This window comes from Myxocyprinus asiaticus, chromosome 43 (genome assembly GCF_019703515.2).
Source record: "Myxocyprinus asiaticus isolate MX2 ecotype Aquarium Trade chromosome 43, UBuf_Myxa_2, whole genome shotgun sequence".
In the NCBI taxonomy this organism is placed as follows: Eukaryota; Metazoa; Chordata; class Actinopteri; order Cypriniformes; family Catostomidae; genus Myxocyprinus; species Myxocyprinus asiaticus.
In genome coordinates, this window is record NC_059386.1 from 28,037,188 (window position 1) to 28,058,001 (window position 20,814).

General features: G+C 39.3%; 2 protein-coding genes across 6 annotated transcripts; both read right to left on the reverse strand.

Moving 5' to 3' along the window:
- Positions 1-2,085: 2,085 nt before the first annotated feature.
- On the reverse strand, positions 2,086-7,152 carry dhrs13a.1 (dehydrogenase/reductase (SDR family) member 13a, tandem duplicate 1). Of its 3 annotated transcripts, none has more exons than XM_051685557.1 (5): positions 6,906-7,150; positions 6,498-6,706; positions 3,494-3,617; positions 3,053-3,379; positions 2,086-2,961 (listed from the first exon to the last, which is right to left on the reverse strand). In XM_051685557.1, exons 1-5 carry the CDS (start codon positions 7,030-7,032, stop codon positions 2,702-2,704), a joined length of 1,047 nt encoding a protein of 348 aa, XP_051541517.1. In that variant the 5' UTR covers positions 7,033-7,150; the 3' UTR covers positions 2,086-2,701. The 3 variants fall into 3 exon arrangements, with proteins under 3 accessions (XP_051541517.1, XP_051541518.1, XP_051541519.1); XM_051685558.1 differs by having other exon boundaries at positions 6,588-6,706; positions 6,906-7,148; XM_051685559.1 differs by having other exon boundaries at positions 2,747-2,878; positions 6,906-7,152.
- Positions 7,153-7,808: 656 nt separating this feature from the next.
- Positions 7,809-20,643, reverse strand: LOC127433541 (PHD finger protein 12-like). Of its 3 annotated transcripts, none has more exons than XM_051685553.1 (15): positions 20,178-20,643; positions 19,693-19,874; positions 15,884-15,956; positions 15,341-15,767; positions 15,111-15,231; positions 14,080-14,209; positions 13,776-13,940; positions 13,539-13,682; positions 11,705-12,302; positions 11,495-11,614; positions 10,067-10,210; positions 9,856-9,954; positions 9,689-9,771; positions 9,414-9,552; positions 7,809-8,289 (listed from the first exon to the last, which is right to left on the reverse strand). In XM_051685553.1, the coding sequence occupies exons 1-15, from the start codon at positions 20,241-20,243 to the stop codon at positions 7,946-7,948; spliced, it is 2,835 nt and encodes a 944-aa protein (XP_051541513.1). In that variant the 5' UTR covers positions 20,244-20,643; the 3' UTR covers positions 7,809-7,945. The 3 variants fall into 3 exon arrangements, with proteins under 3 accessions (XP_051541513.1, XP_051541512.1, XP_051541515.1); XM_051685552.1 differs by having other exon boundaries at positions 14,077-14,209; XM_051685555.1 differs by lacking the exon at positions 19,693-19,874 and having other exon boundaries at positions 14,077-14,209.
- Between the last annotated feature and the right edge of the window lie 171 nt (positions 20,644-20,814).

Sequence of the window (20,814 nt, forward strand, 5' to 3'; positions counted from 1 at the left end):
TGTTTTTTGTTTTTTGCTTCAAATAGTGATGGTGTTGTTTTTTACATCAGTAATGTCCTGACTATACTTTGTGATCAGTTGAATGCCACTTTGGTGAATTAAAGTACCAATTTCCTTCCGAAACAGCAAAATCTGTACATTATTCCAAACTTTTGGCTGCCAGTGTGTATGTGTGTGTGTATATATATGTAAATATATAATGCCTGAATAATATAATGCCACCAGATTAATGCCTGAATGGGGATCTGTAAACTCTCACCAGCAACATAGGCCTACTTGTTATAGCATATATTACAAAAAGATACATAATATCTTAATGTGTTTGTTGCTAGCTAGTAATAAGCTGCAAGGTTCAAGAAAGTTTTTTGGACAGATAAAATTTAAGTTTGGTTAACTCAGTTTATTTAGGTTTTCACTACACAAAGTATCTGAGTAGAGAATATTATACAATTAAACTTCATATCAAAGAAACTAATTTACATTGTGTGGAACCAATGTCCACAATTGAATTAAGTTACATAAAACATTTTTTTTATATATATATATATTAAATGCTAAATTAAGTCATTTAGTTTGGAACCAAAAGCTGGTTTGTATATAAAGTTACATTGGAAATTATTTTTTCTTACAATTACTTTGGCAACAGGGTTAAATTAATGAACATCAAATATGTAATCACTACAATTTGAGTAAAAAAAAATTACAATTTAGAAAATGGAATGCTATTATTTACTTGTCACCATGTGATAGAAAACCTCCAAATGATGCAGACTTTGACTAAATATTAAATAGCTTACTACAATGAATGGGAACCACCAGTGGCTGGTACAGACCAGTTAAATCTTCAATTTCTTAGTGAGTGTGCATATGCTATTTCATAGAGATACTAAATGCCAAACTAATATAAGTTTAAAATTTTTCATGGAGAAATTCAGTAATTCAGTTCAAAAGTATTGCTAGAATTCCTTGATGTAGTTTTGACATGGCAATATGCATGTGACAGTGCATGCCGTTCTTTTACAACAATGATCTCATACTCTAAATGGGAGAGGTGACACATTCAACACATTAAAGACTTTGGCATCCCCAGGCACACCTAGAGTGTTACGTCTTTACCCTGGTATGACAAAGCAACCATTTTTAAAGTTACTGTGGGAACCTGATCACACAAACTACATGAGGTGACATGGTTTCATATATACAGGTGTTGCAGCAAATAACTTTAAAATATGTTTAGTCACATGTTTAGGTCACAATCTGTTCAATTAAAGAATATTTATCATTATCAAATTCTACACACTTTTGAGCTGAATAGCATTTTTTGCTGTCACCCTTACAAAAAAAAAGTACTGTGGTTGTACCTTGGCCCAGTGATGGTATCAAATGGCAATACCATGGTACGGAATTATTATTACCATTTCCATTGTAGCATGAGAATTTAAATGCTACTTCAAAGAATATCATGGTATATGTCCAAAACACCATGAGTTTAACCAAAGGCTCTTTCAAGGCAAGTCTGTCCACTCTGCGGACATCTTTGAAATGCTCCCGGGCACTATTTTCTAGAAATAGAAGTGGTAAAACAGTACAGCTCCTATCTTTTTGAAAGAGGAAAGACTGAAATCTCCAAAATGGTTGGTCAAGATTACGATCGAAGAACATATTTCAAATCAGCAGTTAAATCTTGACAACAATGGTATCATAAACTGTGCTTCTTTAGATCATGCTAAAAAACAAACAAAAAAAAAAAAACATTTCAGGCTGGTCCAGCTAATGCGCATGCATGTTTTCAAGTTGACTGACAAGCGATGTTTGTAAGGCAGAACTTCCTTTTCTACATCCGCCATACTGAGTGTTCCAATTTCTCCCATTCATTTGAATCCAAGTGCTCCATCTTGGGATAAAATGGTCTCTGGTTTAACCAAGGTACTGTATCTATAAAACATGGTATTACCATAATACTTTTTGGTTCATTTTTACTTGTGCGGTTAGAGTAGTACTGAGCACATCAGTCGACAATGTCACACATGATTCTTATAACACACACACGCACACACAGAGGTTTATCAAACAGTCAACTTTGCGATCAAAATAACTCAGTGGTTTTATTGAAAATGATCACAGGAAATTAAGCTGTTTATATATATTGCATACAGTGTTGGGTATGTTACTCTAAAAAAGCTACTTTTATTACTAACTAGTAATTACATCTACAGTGTAATTAGATTACTGTACAAAATACTCTGTCTGAAAAGTAATTGCATTACTTATTACTAATTACGTTCTAAAACCCTTATCAACCTCGACCAGATGAAAGATACAAGGATAGACATGAAACTGTTCTTTTAATTCTTTCAAATAAATCATATAAAATCAAATAAATTATTAATGAACTGGCCAAATAATTTAAGGGGGCAGCGTTGAATTAGAAAACATATATTTTAACATTAGATGTTAAATTTAGATTTTAAATTCATTATTGTTTTATATAAAATTGTTGTATAGTCTATACAAAATTTAACGCAATTACATCCGAAGTAACTGTAATTAAATTACTGAAAAATTAAGAGTAATCCCTTTACTTTTTTCAATCAAAAAGTAATTTAATTAATGTAATTAATTATTTAATTACAGTATACCACTGATCGTATACAGTGCATACAAATCGATACAGGAGGAAAGTATCTAGTGCATAATGAGCTCATGCTAAACCACAGAGCCTCTCGCTGACTTCCCAAAGCTTTCTAGCTGCTGCATCATCTCTGGCTTTAGCAGGAACCTTCTGCACTGCACAGCTGGAGAAGTAACTTCCGCTCAGGGGCTCAAGACCTTCTTGAAGTGCACAGTAAAGAGAAGTCTGAGCTCCAGCATCCACATCCTTAAAGAACAGCAGAAAAATTGGTATCATGAACAGCTGCCACCATATGCTGCTGTGACGACCGATCTCTGTTTTGATGGCCCCTGTAAAGTAACCAGTGTTAGGAGAACTTGTATGAAACCTACTATACATGACCAAATATTGCTGTTTAGTGACTAAAAAGCACAGACTGACCTGGATGAAGACTGTAGCAGGTAACATTTGTGTCTTTCAGTCTCTTGGCCAGCTCGTAGGTGAAGAGGATATTGCAGAGTTTGCTGTCGGCGTACAACTTAAGCAAATTCATTGTGGAATTTCCAAAACCCAAATCTTTATGAGTGTTAATGCAGTTGAAGTCAATTTTCCCCCACAAATGGGCCATTGAAGAGACAGTCACAACTCTGCTGGGACCGCACTCTTTTAACCGTTCCAACAGCAGAACAGTAAGCAAGAAGTGACCAAGATGATTGACACCAAAGATCTTTCCAAAACCATCCTTAGTCTTGCCCCCCAATACAAGTCCTAAAAACAGAGAAACAAAAAATACAAAGCTTTCAAAACTGACTTTCAAAACAGATTTTATAGTTACAGTTACTATTTACGTTATCATGTACAAAGAAAATATATCACAGGTACCTGCATTGTTGATAAGAATATCTAATCTAGATTCTCTCTTGAGAAAGTTCTCAACGAAAGTCCTCACAGACAGCAGGCTGGCCAGATCCAAGTGCATATACAACACATCTTTATTTCCTGTTTCCTGTGTGCCCATAAAAGTCCATTTGATTTGATCAAAGTTACATAAGGTTTTATTGAAAGTCTGTCAAACAGCATACAGCAATAATTGATGACAATTAATTGTTAGTTCTGCAAGCTCTCTCTCTCTATATATATATAAAAGAAAAAAAAAAAGAATTGAGCTGTTCAGCAATGAAGTCAATTTGTAGGCTAATTCACCATGGGTTCCCTCTAGAATTTCCTATGAGGTTTTATAATGGGGTTTTTAAAAAAGGTCTGTGGTAAACTTTAGTTGAAGATACTTAAACGTTATGTTCTACAGCATAAATTACACACAGTCAGTCTGTGTACCTCCGGATAATTCGTTTTCTCATTTTTGTCCTCAAAACCAACAAACCATTCATTTATCTCATTTCTGTTATCTCTCCTGAACATATTACAACAATTTAGGTTTTATTTGTTTGTTTTTCCAATTTAAAAAGAAATCAAATTTTTCATTCATGCATATAAACCGAGTTATACATATAAACATAAATATTTGATTTGCACATGTGGGAGGACCTGACACTCCTAACAGTCATCTGTTCTTCCTCAACCCCTTCTATTAGAACAAGAGTTCACCAGAGTTAAAGTTTGCTGATTTTTTTTTTTTTTACATTTTGCAGATAGATTCTAATCTGCTGCCTGTTTATTGCAATGCTATCTCTCATAAAGCAACTGTACAACGGAATACAATAACCTTTGATACAGGCTAAATGCAAAACACAAGTCATTTATTCAAAAAATTATTTCTGAATTCACAATTTAGAAAAAATAAAACTGAATGAAAGGAGAGAAAAAATTGAATATCCGTTCATGAAGTATATATTAATATATAATTAAAGTTTCAAACCATTTTTCTCTGTTTTTGCATTTGGATCAGTATGGTCTGAAAACCGAACTGTGAAGCATTACACTGACCAGGGCCCTGTCCCAAATGGCACCCTAAGCCCTCGCGGTGCTCCTCGGAGTCAGGACTTTGGTGACATAAGCGAGTGCAGACCGATGGGGCACTAGTCAGCAAGTCCATTAGGGTGCATGAGCTGTAAAAGCGTGCATTTGGGCCGTAAGTGTTTTCTCAATCTTGCCCATTTCTTTCTAGAGGAAAAACAAATAAATTTGTTCTTCCGTTTTTGGAGACAAAAATTAGAAAACGAATCATCCGAAGGTACACGGACCACAGTCATACCTCAAACATGAATTCCGAAGCTGCCGTGTTTTTAAAAAATGTATGTTGCTAACAAGTTGCTAAAAAAGGACTACAGTTACCGCAAGCATGTGAGTGTATGTGCCTGATGAAACGGAAAAATAATGTGCCCTTCAAGTGGAGTCGGAAATATCGTAATTACGAGTTCTGAGCACATGAACGATCAAGCGAAGTCGCAATTACAAGTGCGAAACTCTGAATTCTAGATGATACACGAGTTGCCGAGATGGGATGTTGGAAGGGGCACGTCGACAGGAAAGATGATGGAAACTAATGATTACTTTCTTTCTCTTTCTCTTACTGTAAGACCTGTACAAATTTCTAACTTCAAGCATTTAAAACTACTTTAAACTATCAGACAATGTTTTGTCAAACCAACATTATAGTTTGTCTCGACAAACTTTACGTTTCTAGGTCAGTACTTTTGTACCACACAAAATAAAATATCAATATCTTCTTTTCCCCAACCACCTTAAGTCCAGTTATTTTTTTTAATATTGTGGAGAAATGCAGTTATAGCAATGAATATTATAATAAATGTTTTTGTTCAACAGCACTTTTCATACAAAGCATAAAGCTTAACCCTATAAAACCTAAAGTATGAAATAATAGTCAGAAAATTCAAATGTCAAATTTTTAAAGTAACTAGTTCAAATTCAAAATGTTTTTAATTAGAAACAGGAAGGCAAAAGTGTCCTATAAGTGGGCTGGGGGCCCTCATAGGTATAAGCTGACAGCTGTGGGGGCCACATATTCAAGCGTATATACACATTTGTTTCCAAGGTTGATGGGCTGCCAGACCTTACAGCCCAGGGCCTCCCAGGCCCCTGGTAGTCAAGGGTCCCTTGGCACTGGCCCGGTCCGTAATACACCTATGATCTGTATCGTGAAATGTGTCTATTGTAACATGCCTAGCATTCAAGTGATTTTAGTCTGAAAGAACAAACCCATTTTGCATTTTCATATTTCTTTCTCTCTTTTTATGTACTGGCGAAGGCAGGAAGCTTTTACAGCACCAATGCAACAAAATGATGAGCAAAGCCACGCATTAGGTGTGTAATGCTTTATCTATCATTGTATCATTCTTGTGCAGCCTCGTATGATGGGAAATGTAGTTTTGTTGCAAACACTTGTCGCTGCATTAACCAGCTAAATAAGACTTATTTTCTGGCATATTTTTTCATTATTTGTCATTAACAGTACAAAAAAAAAAAAAATTGCATACAAACTAAACTGCACATTCAAAATCCTCAAGTAAAACTGAATTATTAAACATAACAATTTGCTTCCACCATGACTATTTCATTGACCCCCCAACTCAGTCAGGGCTTGAAGAAAATCCAGAGTTTCCCACTCGTAATTACAACTCGTAAATATGATCATTCCGAAATTACTTGAACGCACCATTATACCGTGTTATACTATGAATTATTATATGTTTTGATTTATGTATTACTTTAATGCTGCCTTTGTGTGCTTTTTGGAGCTTCAAAATTTTGGACCCCATTCATCTGCATTGACTGGACCTACAGAGCTGAAATATTCTTCTAAAAATCTTCGTTTGTGTTCAGCATAAGAAAAAAAAGTCATACACATCTGGGATGGCATTAGGGCGAGTAAATGATGAGATAATTTTCATTTTTGGGTGAACTATACCTTTGAGTGTTTGGTTTCTGGCCGTTCAGCGCCCCCTGGAGGACGACCACTATTAGCAACATTGACCGCTGATGAATGAACCCGTCTCACCTTCTGTATGTGTGTGACAGCAGCCTGAGCTCTATTCTCATCCCTGCAAGCCAAAATCACTCGAGCACCTCTACCCGCCAGATCCAGCGCTGTGGCTCTTCCGATACCCGTGTTTGCTCCTGAAAATAAATGTCTATTATATTTGTTCAGCCGACGAATGCATGTGCGCATCAGAGTTGAGCATTGTGAAACGCGCCTGCTGCGTGTTGTTTTCTTTTACGAGCAGCAAAATCTGTTTAAAAACGATTAATCTTAAAAACGAGGACAAAAGATTGTTTGATGAGGACAAATATTAATTCACGAAAACTGAACACTTACCAGTCACGATCACCGTCTTCCCGTGCAGTTTTGCTGTGCTTTGACATTTAGACGGTTTCAAAACAGTCACGCATAGCAGCAGGTACAATCCGACGAGTCCTCCGCAGATAAGTAAAATAGTAAACATTGTATTCAAACGGTAAGAGTATTATTTGTGCATATGAAAGAGCACTTTTCTCTGGATTGAAACAGGAAGAGATATGCTGGAACCAAACCCGCCCTCTGGAACACTGCATTGAGATTACACAACTACATGATCATTGCTGATAATGAACCTGACTGCAGGAAATCTGCACTGTTGCTTTGCTTACATTTTATGAAATACAATGAACTCTTACCTCGATCTCTTAATAATCTAAGTAGCTTATTAATCAGTTTAAATAACATAAATGCGGGCCAGTAGATTTCTAAAGTGTGTTATTTAAAATCTGGTTTGTATTTACATAGTTTGACACAAGAACCTGGTGAAAATTGTAATTACATAGCACATGAAACAGACACGTAAAAGGACTGAACATTAAATGGCACACTACAGAAATAATACAAATCGGAGCACTTATGTGCACTTAAGTCATGAGTGTGTGGAAATCTGGCTATTCACAAGAATACATACAAATATTTACATGAGTTTCTTCGAATGTGTTGGGTTAAAGGAACGCCAGGTCTGACTATACACCAGATACAGTACATAAATAAAAGCTTCCGTTTCATGAAAAACAAAAGGCATGTTTATATAAAAACTATTGTTACTGGCACAAAATAGAACATGTTTTGATTTCTTTACACGTGTAAACTGCTCATTCATTCTCCAAGCATTGAGGATGATCAAAGTTTCCCTTTAAAAATGCAAGTTCAAAGAGCTCATCTTTTGCATTGAGAAAAGAACACAAAAATCTATGTGCAACCTGCCAAAAGAGTCTCCGAAAGAAAAAACAATAAAAAAAAACATCACCTCATGCAAGTGTATAAAGAATTAAATAAGTAGGAAACCGTTTAAACTCTGTACAGCTCAACGTAGAGGCAGGTAGGTGCTGTAGAGGTTAAGTTACAAGGTTGTGTTGGAGCGGCAGCGATGTGGCCTTGCTCAACTGCTCCCCCTGTTTGCCAGAAGTAGGAGTGAGGCTACAGGTTGTGATCTCTTTAGGCGTTTTGCTGGCAAACTCTGTGATGCTAAAGATAAACTGCAAGCAGCCCAGTTTTATGTGGCTCCCGTGATGAAGGAGCGCTGTGCCTTCCCATCCAGCACCACTACCTCCGATCAGACTTGAGCCGCTGCTCTTACAATTACACGGAGTGATGGAAGCATCCTGAGATTGGCAACTCATAACTCCACCCTCTGATACAGTAGCCACAGAGTCCTCCTGCTCCTTTTTCTTGCAGCGGCCTGGAAACACACTTGCATTACTGGCTATGTTCGGAATGGAATACTAGCACACTGCCTGAGCCCAAAGTATACTTCGGTCAGATGCGAAAGATAGGCATCTGCGTACAGGACGCGTGACGCAAATTTAGTCATCAGCAGAATGCTTGAGCACTGAATGCATGCAGCCTGATTTTTCTAACCATGCATAACTCTGAGCACACAGTATGCGCATGTGCCTGGAATTATTTGCAATAATTAGTGGGTCCACAAGGTGGCAACACTCTCAATTGAGCTGTTGCTGTCATGAAGAAGCATTAGAATATCGTGCACACTATGACTGCCATCAAAGACTGAACTATTTATCTTCAGGAGTATAGACCCATAAAGATGTCTTTATAATCCTTCAGACTCGAGTTATACAAATGCAGGTAACTCCTAACCTCCTTACATACGTGCTCCTGACGTGCAAATCCACTGTTGTTGTTTCCACATTCATCTCCTGTTGTTTACTGGCGATTACAAAGCGATATTCTAGCGCTACTTCTTGACAGCAAAGGCTTCAATGTGAGCTTTGCCACCTTGTGGACCCATGAATTAGTGCAAATAATTCCAGACACATGCGCATAATGCCTCTCAGAGTATGCGTGGTTAGAAAAACTGGACCGCATGCATCCTATACGCCTAGCGTTCGCATTTGATCGAAGTATACTTTAAGCTTTACTGCAAACTATTCACTATGCAACAACAAACATTTAAAACTGTAGTATTCTAAGTTGTGCCACATGATCTCACAGCATTGCTGATTAATTGCGCTATTCGCATTAGAAATTAATTGTTTTGTAATTAGTAAAAATTTCTTAAAACTCTTAGAAATGTGATCAAAGTTATTTAAAAAAGTGCATGAAAGATAATGATGTTAAAAATCAAGGTGGATATTAATTCCGGTTCATTTATCATACTGGTAATGGAAGGTAAAGTTAAGAACATTGCATTGTTAGATATAATATTCCATGCGGTAAGCTCTGTATATTGCACATTTTGCAAATGTAGTAGGTCATCTGGGTGTTCTAACATACAGAAACAGCACATAACCAATACTGCTGCTTATTGTGCAATGACTTCCAATTTGAAAAACAAAAACTTACGGATAATATTTTGAACTTTGGCAAGAAGGCTGCTAGACGGGGTCTGGCTCATCTTCTCAGAGAAGTCACAGGAATATAGCACATTGTCCACTATTGTCCCATGCTCGCTATAGTTCAGCAATTCATACTGCTTTGTGATCTGGAAGGGTAAAACATCGACATTTATTCATTTAGCAGACACTTTTATCCAAAGCAACTTACAAAACACATTCATTCACTCCAAGGCGATGACAACCCTCTGTCTCATAACTGTGATAATGTTTAAAATCACATACCTCATCATAAAATATACAGGCATGTTTCCCTGAAACATAGTTACAATGACCGTATTTTGTAAGGCACACATCCATATCAGCACCTGCAGAGAGAAAAGCCAGTTCTATTGAACACTGCAGGATGAAGTCTTTGGAAAATCTGATTTCTGTCACAGGATGATACTCACCCGTCCCAATGTACAGACTCCGGTAGCACATGCTGACAGCTGATCCCTTTCCCGAGACCGGACAGAATGAAGCTTTTGCCTGCACCTCCCTATTTTGGGCTGTGAACAGAGAAATCATAAGTAAATATGAGTAAATATGCAGAGTGAAAGCAATATACACGCATGTTTAATGGCTAGAATAGTAGGCTGCAAGATCAGAGGCACTTCTTACCTTCACTGTGTTTCTTGTGAGCGAGTGACACCAAGAGGAGTGGGCTACTTTGAACAGGAGAGGTTTTTGATTCAAAGAGCTGTTGAATCCTCTGCCAGGCCAAGAGTTTGATAAACCTCTCATCCAGCGAGCTGAGTTCAACTTCTGCAAAAGTTACAAAACGATTCCAAAAGGCTGCAGCCAGGAGGCTTTTTTTTTTAAAAATGGGGTCATGAAATGGAGAATCAAATTTTCCTTGATATTTAGACATATAAGAGGTAACTGTACTATAAAAACATTCTGTAAATTTCAGAACTCAAAACTTCCTCCCCAGTCTAAAAATAATATTTATAGTTGCCACCCTGCTGAAACATCTCATTTTGAAATCTGTCTGTTCGTGACATCACAAAACATTGCTCATTTGTATTTACACATCCCACAACATGCGTCATCGCCCCCTTAGCTCCGCTCACTGGCGCGTAGTTCAAGTCAAGAGAGCAGAGGCCTTGTGTGGCTAACTAATCTAGAACACCACAGAGGGACACATCTGGACTATTTTGAATTATTTTGTACATAAACATGAACATGAACTACACAGACTCTTTGACTGTTGCCATGTATCTTGCCACTTTTAAAAGACACGTGTCAAGTTACAAGCAATTCTTTAATTTCAGCTGCTGCATCTTGTTATTTTGAGCACAAACTCATCATGGATGTGTTCTTTCACACATCTGCACTACTGTACTAGATGGACGTCTTTGACCGTTTTGGTGTATATATGGCGATGTGCACCTCAGTCTGCCTACAGTATGTGTGTGCATCTTTTCACCGTGCTTTGGACTATGATGTGTGTTTTTTTCAGCTCATGTCAGCGTGGGTTGTTTGTGAACAAGTAATAATATGATTCAAGCTTTGCAAAGGAACTGTTATTGAAGAATGGGGCAGTTAAAAAAAACACTTGGACTGATCAAAAACGCAAGTACACCGTTTCAATCATGAATATTTCAAATGTCTTGACTGTTTGATAGTTTATGGTGCTGCGTGTTAACAGTTGTGCTTGAGATGAACGGTTTAATATATTCGGATGAAATGTGTTTGATGTGCATTGTGTGTAATTCCTGAAATTTAGTTTTATATTGTTGTGGTGCTTGTTCATTCTCTTCCGATTGAGTTTGCTGAATTTGAGGGGCTGCATGATGTTAGCTAATTATAACAGTGGGTGTTTACATTGAAGTTTTAAGGAGGTGCTTAGGCCAAAACTGAGCGTTTTAGACAGAGGGCCAAACAGGGTGGAAAATGATCATATATTACTAAATTGTGACTGTTTTGATGCAAAAAAAAAAAAAAAAAAACTTTTATAGCATTATCATTGGACCACAGGGAAGATAATAAAATCAAATAGCACTTCATGACCCGTTTAACAAACATATAACCTGAACAGTAACATACCTCCACTGCCCTGCATAATGTCTTTTATTCGGCCTGACAGCTCTGACACATCAGGGAGTTCTGTTGATGAGAACACGTTCCTACCACCTGCTGTGATGGAGTCAACACTCACCTTTCCACCTGAGAAAAGACAGCAGCCATTCAGTATTTCTCTTTAAATTGGGTACTAATTAATCACCTAAAACCTACTGTACATAGGCGTGAACTTACCAAACAAAGTAGAAGAAGATCTCTGGCAGCTTGATGCTATGTCTGTGGTGATTTTTGGTTGCTTAACAACCTGTGCTCCTGTACTTGCAGGAGAAGCCGAGAGTTTTCCATTTGCTGAAGCCTCTGAGATTGGTAGGGATTTCTTGTGGTCTAATGGTGGAGTTTTGGGCTCAGATTTGACACATGCAGGAGGAGCAACCTCTGTGCCCCTACAGGACTTTAAGCTGGAATCCTCAGTCTTGATAACAACACCAGAGCTGGCGTGATTTGGTGGAGTAGGGGTGGTTGTATGTGGTTTTTCAATGTCTGTGGTCTTCCCTTGGGTTCTAACAGCACCTTGCATCCCATTGGGCTGAACCAACCGGTCTACTGGGCCATTTGTGGTCCTGCAGTTCTGACACAGCCCATCAGTACATGAGCTACAGACCACTTTGTGTACAATGTACTGGGAGCCATGCGAGACGGCACTCTGGCAGAAGTCTCTGCTGAGTTTCATATCGGTCTTTTCTGTTTGTTCTGATTCCCATGTAGATGATGTTTGCCTGCTCCATAAATGCTTCATGATGCTGCACTGCAGCGAGATGACATCTTTGAGCCACTAAATTGGAGCATAAACAAAAACAGTGAGGGGAAAAAGCGATTAAAGGGATAATTCACCCAAAAATGAAAATTCGTTCATTTACTAACTAGGGGTGGGGAAAAAAATTATTCACCAATGCATCATGTATTTTCTCCAATGACTTTGAATAGATTCTCAAAAATTCAGAATCGATTCTGAGTTCAATGTAAACTGTGGCAGCACAGTGGCTTATGTGCACGCCAGAGTTGCTAAAAACAAATGGTTAGACGTGCATATATTAAAGCCAAGTGCACACTACCCACGACTGTTTGCAGACTGGGTGTATAAACCAAGCGACCATTTGTCCCTGACTGAAACCACGATCCCGAAATGTATTTACAAACTCGCACACATAACTAGAGAGTTTATTTGTGATAAGTCAACAAACAACATGAAAGACAAGCTCACACCTGGTATTGCACTGATTTGCACAGAACATGAACAAACAGCTGGAAATAATAATTAAACAGTGGTTCGGGAGAAGTGGGTGATGTTTTAATTTCTTTTTTCAGTCTCCTGCTTACTAATGCCTTTCTCTTCTCTTATGCTCTCTCTATATTTCATTGGTTGTTGCTCATTGGAAGTCTCTTGCTTGTCGGCACACAGCGTGCACATCTGATGACATGAATTTTATGGATATTCCATGTTTTGTTCACTGCTGGTTCTTACTAACTGTAAAGGGCCACTTTGTAAATAAAACAAAAGTTTTTCATTTGTATGATGACAATCCTGCTATACAAAGACTGTAACTACACCAACAAAATTTGGTGCATATTGTAGTTAGAGAATTTTTCTTAAAATCTGGGCATAGTTGAGATAGACCTGTCTGACACAAGACAAATCAGTCTAAAAAAAATTATTTGGGTCAAAATGTGCAGTTACAGTGTTTTGCCTTTGCACAGCAGAATAATCAATAAGAAGAACATGTAGATGTATCAGGAATTGTTTTGGAATTGGATCGTGACTCCCTGAATCTGATCGAATAGTGAGCTGCCTGAAGATTCCCACCACTGTTACTAACCCTCAGGTTATTTCAAACCTGTATGACTGTCTTTCTTACATAAAACACAAATGGAGATGTTAGGCAGAATTTTAGCTTTAGACACCATTCACTTTCACTTCATTTTTCTCCATACAACGAAAATGAATGGTGACAGCCTATGATTAAAATGCTCATAATTAAAGCATGATAAAACATAGACAGCTCAGCCGAACCTGTCGTTGTTCATCTTCACTGGCCAAGTACTGTGGAACACAAGCTTCTGGAACACCAGTACAGATCAATTCCCCTTCACGGATTCCAGCTGTGGGCATTAGGATAGGTGGGTTTTGGTACTGTGACTTTATAGCATCAGGAACCTGCAAAAACCAAAGGGTATCTTGAATAAGTCATACAGAAAAAAGCAGACAGACTTGTGCCATGCAGTGTGTTTTTTTAAGCAGATGGATCACCTTCAGTGTCTTTCTCCTTTGTGTGTGAGTTGACTGCCGAATCGGGGGGTGCGGCGGATGTATTCGCTGCAGGAAGTCGACCTTTACTGCATGCTGGGATATGCGGTCCTGAAACCGGTCAAACAGCTGGCAACGGTTGCTAAGGGTCAAGCTTTTCTGGTTTAGCTGTGAGGAAGGAAAGCAGACATAAGGAGAGAGTTTATTCTGTTCTATACCATTATATACATTTCAGATTTGGAAATGCTACAATTATAAGGCTATACATGTCTTGAGTTTGTTTTACGTAGGCAGGCTTGCTTACTACCAGGTGCTGGATGTGGTTGGGACACATCCACCTGCCTGTAGGGAAGGCAGTGAGAGGCGGGTCCAAACAGTCCATGTGAAACAAGAGGGGGCAATAATCACACTGGATCAGTGGAACCAATCGGCAGCTCCTGTGAGAAAAATAAAATAAAAATGTCCAACATTCATTTGGGTTGCCTAAACCTCTATGTACAAAGTGGCAAGACCAGATGAATGAAAAACCAGCACTTGCAAAGCAGTGAAAAAAGACTTATCACAATTAAGAATGCAAATATGACTGACATCATTGCTCTCAGTAAGATTATGAATGGCTAACATTCTATAAGGGTAAGTCAACAGAATTTAAAACTTTGGATGTTACATTTCTTAAATATCAGGCCTATGATGTTTACATACCTCACCTAAAACCCAAAGTATACTTCAGTCAGATGCAACGATAGGCATCCGTGTACAGGATGCAAATTTAGTCATCTGCAGAGTGCACGAGCACTAAAAGTGTGCAGCCTAATTTTTCTAACCGCGCATACTCTGAACGCACAGTATGTGCATGCACCTGGAATTATTTGCACTAATCCGTGGGTCCACAAGGTGGGAACACTCACAATTGAGCCGTCGCTGTCACGAAGAAGCGCTAAAAGATGTAATCGCCACTAAAAATCAGGAGATGATGGTAGAAACAACAACAGTGAATGTGCACATCAAGAGCACGTGTATGAGGGGTTCAGGAGATACCTCAAAGTCTGAAAGAATATGAAATCATCTTTATGGGTCTAACTCTCCTTCATAGCAGTCGTAGCTATATGTGCACACAGTCAAATGAAATATAATTTGAAAGGCTAGCGTTTGACTGTACACCGACACTAGGCGTTCTGAGTCAAAACTGAAGTATACTCTGGGCTTAAGTCTGAAAATATTGACAACATTTTTAATCGAGTCTGAATGTTAAGATGTTTGAGCTGACTTAAATGCAGAAAAGTGGAGTGTAATAAAAATAATGAATTTAAGCATTGTGAAAAACACTAAGGCTTGTACCTGTTGCATGTGCTGCACACTTTCACCGGTAATGGAACCATTCCATAATTGTCCAGCTCATGCTGTGGGTGTTTCACATTCTTGCCAGTTAACTCGTCTTTTCGTCTCCTTTTGCTGGTGCCTAAGGGGAAGAGAACAGAAGCAGCTTGTGATCAGCCCTTTACACATTTACTCTGCACAGTGAGCTGAATTGCAGGTAATTACTCATGTGAAATTGGCCTGTAGTGTACCTGGAAGTGCGGTTGTGCAGGTGAGGTCATTTGGAAGTTGGAACTGTGTGGGGTTCCTCTGCATAGCAGCGGCGATTAGGAGGTCAAAAGGTCTCTTGAGGGTCGCAGTGACATTGGAGAGTTCAGGCTCAGAACCCTGTGCCTCTTCCTCCACGTCCAGAAGGTCTTCCTCCATGTCATTCTGCTCAGACGTTGTGGCCATGTCAGTTGAAGAAGCGTTGGAGTTGGGGGTCGCAGGTCTGCTGCTTGGTCGTCTCTCCAGGAGTCGCACTTGAGCAACAGCGGATCGAAGTCCAGTGCCGCCCGACCCCAGGGTGGGGTCCAGACGTAGCGTCCCACACTCCTGCTCAGGAGCTGGCGAGGGCATTTGCTTGCCCAGCTGCTGCTCCAAAAGACCATTAATCTGCTCCTTCTTCTGTTCCCTTTTCTTTAAAGGGGAAAAACATTGAGTCAAATTCAAAACTTAAACACTTCAATTCAAATAAGAGCTTTGCATATCATGAACAAAATGGTTCCTTTTTATAACACAGACAGGATACCAACCTTCTTGCGAATGGTGCAGCGATGACATATCCAGTCACCAGGGGGCAGCATTTCTCTACTTAATGGTGGGTTACTGAGGAAATGTAAACAAAATTCAGTTGTAACTACTGGCGTCAGATTACACAGAATAAACTTAAAGTTATGGAGAGAACAGTCATTGGACACTAAAATAAACTAACACCAGAAGAACTAAATGGCAAACTAGCTTTATACTCCAGCCCACTCTGAGTTTAAATTCAAGCTAAGCAAAGAGAATCCAACATGATAAGCATTATGCTTATTGGGTTTGGCAGGTTCCAAAGCCAGGCCGAAATCCAGGAGATGTTTCCAAGGATATGACTGAATTTACTTACTATATTCAGAATTCAAAGGGAGCGGAGAAACACACTTCCTATGTTTCAAAGGGTAAATCAATACTCTGCTCTCCAAGAAAGGAATCTCTGTTTTCTAATGCACAGCACACACACGTACACACACACACACACACACACACACACACACACAATACAAAGAGCTCAACGTCCACATGAAGCTGAAAAAGAGTTATTACTCTAACAAACGAGTAACGACATCATAAACAGAAAAGTGTTCATAAAATAAACTCAATGCAACTTTTTAATTTCCCACTGGGGACAATGGATATCATGCAACACAGACCAAGACCCTTTAACAACTTCACATGTTTGTAAATGCAGTTTTCTTATGAGGCCCATCAGGTCAATCCAATAGACTCCTAGGATGGTGCGACCCTACAGAGATACTCTACAGAGATGAAGGCCAGTGTGGAGTTTCCTGGGCAGACTTCCAAGAGCCTTTGGGCCACAGTGCACCAGCTGCATGCATTTATCTTCAAACACACATGGAATCATTTCATCTCCCAAACACACAGCAGAGCAGCAGAACAAACAATAGGAAAATATGATTAGATTGAGAGATTGAAATTCAAACATCTATTCCAAACTCTTCATTACAGCTGACCGACTGCAGAACAAAATGAGTTTTGAAAAAAACAAAGCATATCCCAACAGTCCCATATTTAGTGAATCTATGAACATCTGTGCTAAGAGCTTCTGCTGACAGACTGACTGTGGTTCCTATAAGTTAATTGTGGAAAAACTTTCTCATAATCTAAGTCACATTTCTCCATAACAGAGACTAGGTCAAAGCCATTGGACGGCCAGCTGGCAACCCATGGTTAATCATTATTTATCAGGCTCCGGATAGAGTTCAAGGACTATTCCCTGCTCCTTAAAGAAACATCTGACAGCTTATAAAGGCTAGTTTATACTTATTAGTTCACCTACAAATGATGACAAAAAGCAGTGACGTTTTTTGTTCTGCCAATGTGTTTGTTTGGTGATATTTCTCCTGTTCGTGCTTATCTCTGAAATTCTTGACCTAGGAGAACTGATTGGTTAAAATTAGTCATGGATGTGGTTTCAATGTGATGATTTTTACTTACAATCGCGCATGCCAGCTGAGGAGCTGTTACCTAGGTTACTGTCGTTAAAATGGATAACTCTGAAGCCCATCTCTCTAGACAGCTTTCCGTGATGTCACCCTCAACTAACTAATTTTCAAACAACGTTGTGCATAGTATAAACGTCAGCTTTGTTTGCCTAGGGTGCTTTAGTTCGTCCAGGAGAAAAAAATTTGGCTTCTTCCATCAGGCTTAAATGTACAACTGCAGCAGCCATCCATGAGCCACTTATGTTCAATTCCATCTGGAGATGAAAGAGGAAACATCGTCCAAATCTGCTGGTCAAACGACAAGATTCCAACACGACCTTTGACACAAGTCAGAGAAATTCTACCATTTGGCATTTAAAACAAACATAACATTACTAGTACAATGTTTCCATAGCATGTCTAACACAAAAGACCTTATTCACAGTAGCGCCATATTTGATTATGACGTGAAAAAAAACAAGGCTGTGAAGGATAGACTTAGTCAATTCAATGGCATGCACTGTATAAAGTAGGGAAGTGTCACGGTGGTCGACTAATTGACTAGTCGTCCAACAACTGACAAGTCGATTAGTGGGGTAGACTACTAACATTAATATTTTAGTGGTGGCGTTTTTAATGGGAGACGCAATTCTCATATTAATTGAGACGCAACTTAAAGAGCGTTTTGCGTGATTATAGCAAGCTGTGCTTAAAAGTGAATAATAGTCAGCACAGTAAAACCCTCTGCAAGAAATTTTGTCTCTTTAATGCTTTACGTTTAGTCCATTTATGCACCGGCGCTGCTGATAAAGCCATAAAAGTGCTGCATCAACAACACATTACAAAACGATCACTGTTGGACATTAAAGGAATATTCTGGGTTCATTACAAGTTAAGCTCAATCGACAGCATTTGTGGCATAATATTGATTACCACACAAATTAATTTTGACTTGCCCTTTTTTCTTTAAAAAAAGCAAAAATCTGGGATACAGTACAGCACTTACAATAGAAGCAAATGGGGCCAATTTTTGAATGTTAAAATACAATTTCAAAAGTATAGTCACAAGACATAAATAATATGCATGATTTTAGTGTGATAAAATCACTTACTAACATTATCTGTGTAAAGTTATATCCAATGTTTTACAACTTGCCATGACAGTGTAATGTCAACAAACCCTACAATGACTGTAAAAATTAGTTTAAACAACTTTACAGCTCAAATAATGCACAAGTTTTAACAGGAGAATGAATGTAATTGCTTTTATAAAACTATAAGCTTCACATTCCTGCCTTTAAACCCTCCAAAAATTGGTCCCATTCACTTCCATTGTAAGTGCCTCATTGTAACCTCAATTTCTGCTAATTTGATTTTTTTTTTAAGGAAAAGGAGCGACGAGTTTAAACAGATTTTTTTGGTAATCAACACAAATGCTGTCGATTGAGCTAAACTTGTATTGAATCCAGAATATTCCTTTAAATCCTCTGCTGTGAGTAATATTCCTGTATATGTGAGGTTTTTGGAGAGATTTAAGTCTTTTGCTGAATCTGTCTGAAACTGCTTCAATAAATAGTTGCAGTAAAATGTTTAAACTACTTGATGTCATAAACTACATGTGTATCTGCGTTATCTTTCAATTTTGCACTTTTGAGGGCAAAGCGATGATCGTCTTGAGACTCCCAAGATCTCTGTTTACATTGAAGCGCATCATTCTGCGTCCTTGTGCGCATAAGTGGTTTTGTACCACTCTGTATTGATGCCTTCATTATATTTTATTGTGATACTTTTGTGCAATTAGATGTTTTAGTAATTTAGCCTATTTATTTGTTGCATAGCCGTTAGTTACCATGTTGAAATGCAACGCTTAGCATCTGTATACCCCTCTGAAATGCGTATGATTGGGGTCACGTAATCATTATTATCTTTAACACCGACTAGTCGACTAATTGTTCAAACAAGCAACCGACTAGTCGATTATGAAAATTGGTAGTTTTGCACATCCCTTATATAAAGCTCCTAAAATCATGGTTTCTGGAGTTTTGTCAACTGAAATTTCTTGGAAGGATGTTTTATTCAATGTTTCGTCAGCAGAATGACCAAAACACTTTAAACAACAGTACAACCCACTGGAAAGACTGTCAGTCGATGCCTCACAACCTCATTGTCATTCCCGTCAAAAATGAAAGATGGCGCTAATGCGAATAAGGTCCACAGTTTAACAGACAGTAAACATGAAAGCTGGCAAACCCCTGTTGCCAAGGGATAAGCATGAGGCTGTACTAATGGATGAACAACATCTCAACACAGACTGGTCCATCATCTCCCATAAACTAATGTAGCATCACACACAAACACACCAGCACTGCAGATGGAATGCGGCGGGGCAGTGGTCACAACACAGCAGGTCCCCTCCTTCCCGGCAGCTGTCACAGGTGTCGTGGTTGGTGGCCCTACTGGCTCTCCTGGTGCTCCTGTCCGGTTTTCTGCTCCTCTTCTCTCCATCCTCGGATTTGGGCGGCGCCAGTAGAGTCTGGATTTGCTGCAGAAGGGAAGCGGGAGAGATTCAGAGGCTCATTACTGAAACATCTGCTCGCGTCTGGCATCATCACATCAGCTGGTGTGCTCGAGCCATTGTTGGGCCCTAGGCGCGCGCCGTACGTTACAACGGAAATTCCGGTTTAGCTTCACTGTTATATGAAAACCGTAATGTGAGGGGAGGCTACTGATGACATTAGCGAGTCAGAGCAAGCTAACGGCTACATGGAAACTGTTAACCGGTAAACCGAGCGCTAGAGGCCCGTGAAGAGAGATATAAATGGGTGTGTGTATGTATATGTCTTACCTCCATAAGCCCACCGGAGGTGTCCAGATCGTACATGATCGTCGGGGTCTCCATTTTACCCCACATCAACACCGGTGGCCACGGTGATTCGGTTTCGACTCTCTCAGCCGTTAAACACTGATTACCGGAAGGTTTTCTACTCCTGTCAGAATAGCAGAGTCTCTGTCCTCTAAAACAATCGCCTCAGAATTCCCGCCGTGGGTCTCGTCGCTCCGCGCGGGCTCTCCGTTAATCGAGCAGGCGCGCGGAGGCCTCTATCTCCGGTACTGCGCGAAAATCCGGCACGGTAAGAGACAGAACAATAAAAACAAGGAATCGCTAATCGAGCCCATGATGCGAGGACATGAAACATTAAGCGCCCCAAATAACTGCTCCTCCAAAGATATGGCAAACGGCGCTGTTATTCTCCCGGCGAAAGAGGGGATTTAGCCGCGGAGCGTCTCTGTTGTGATCAAGAAACGCTCGCGCAAACTGACGCACGAGCTCGTGTGCGCATGCGCAACCCGTCAGAAGAGCTGGGAATCAGATTCATTTGAGGGAATCGATTCGAAAGGACGGTTCGTTCTAATGAGCCGGTTCAATGAAAATTATTCGCTGATTTGCCATCGCGATTGTTTGTAGTAAAATATTTTTTCTG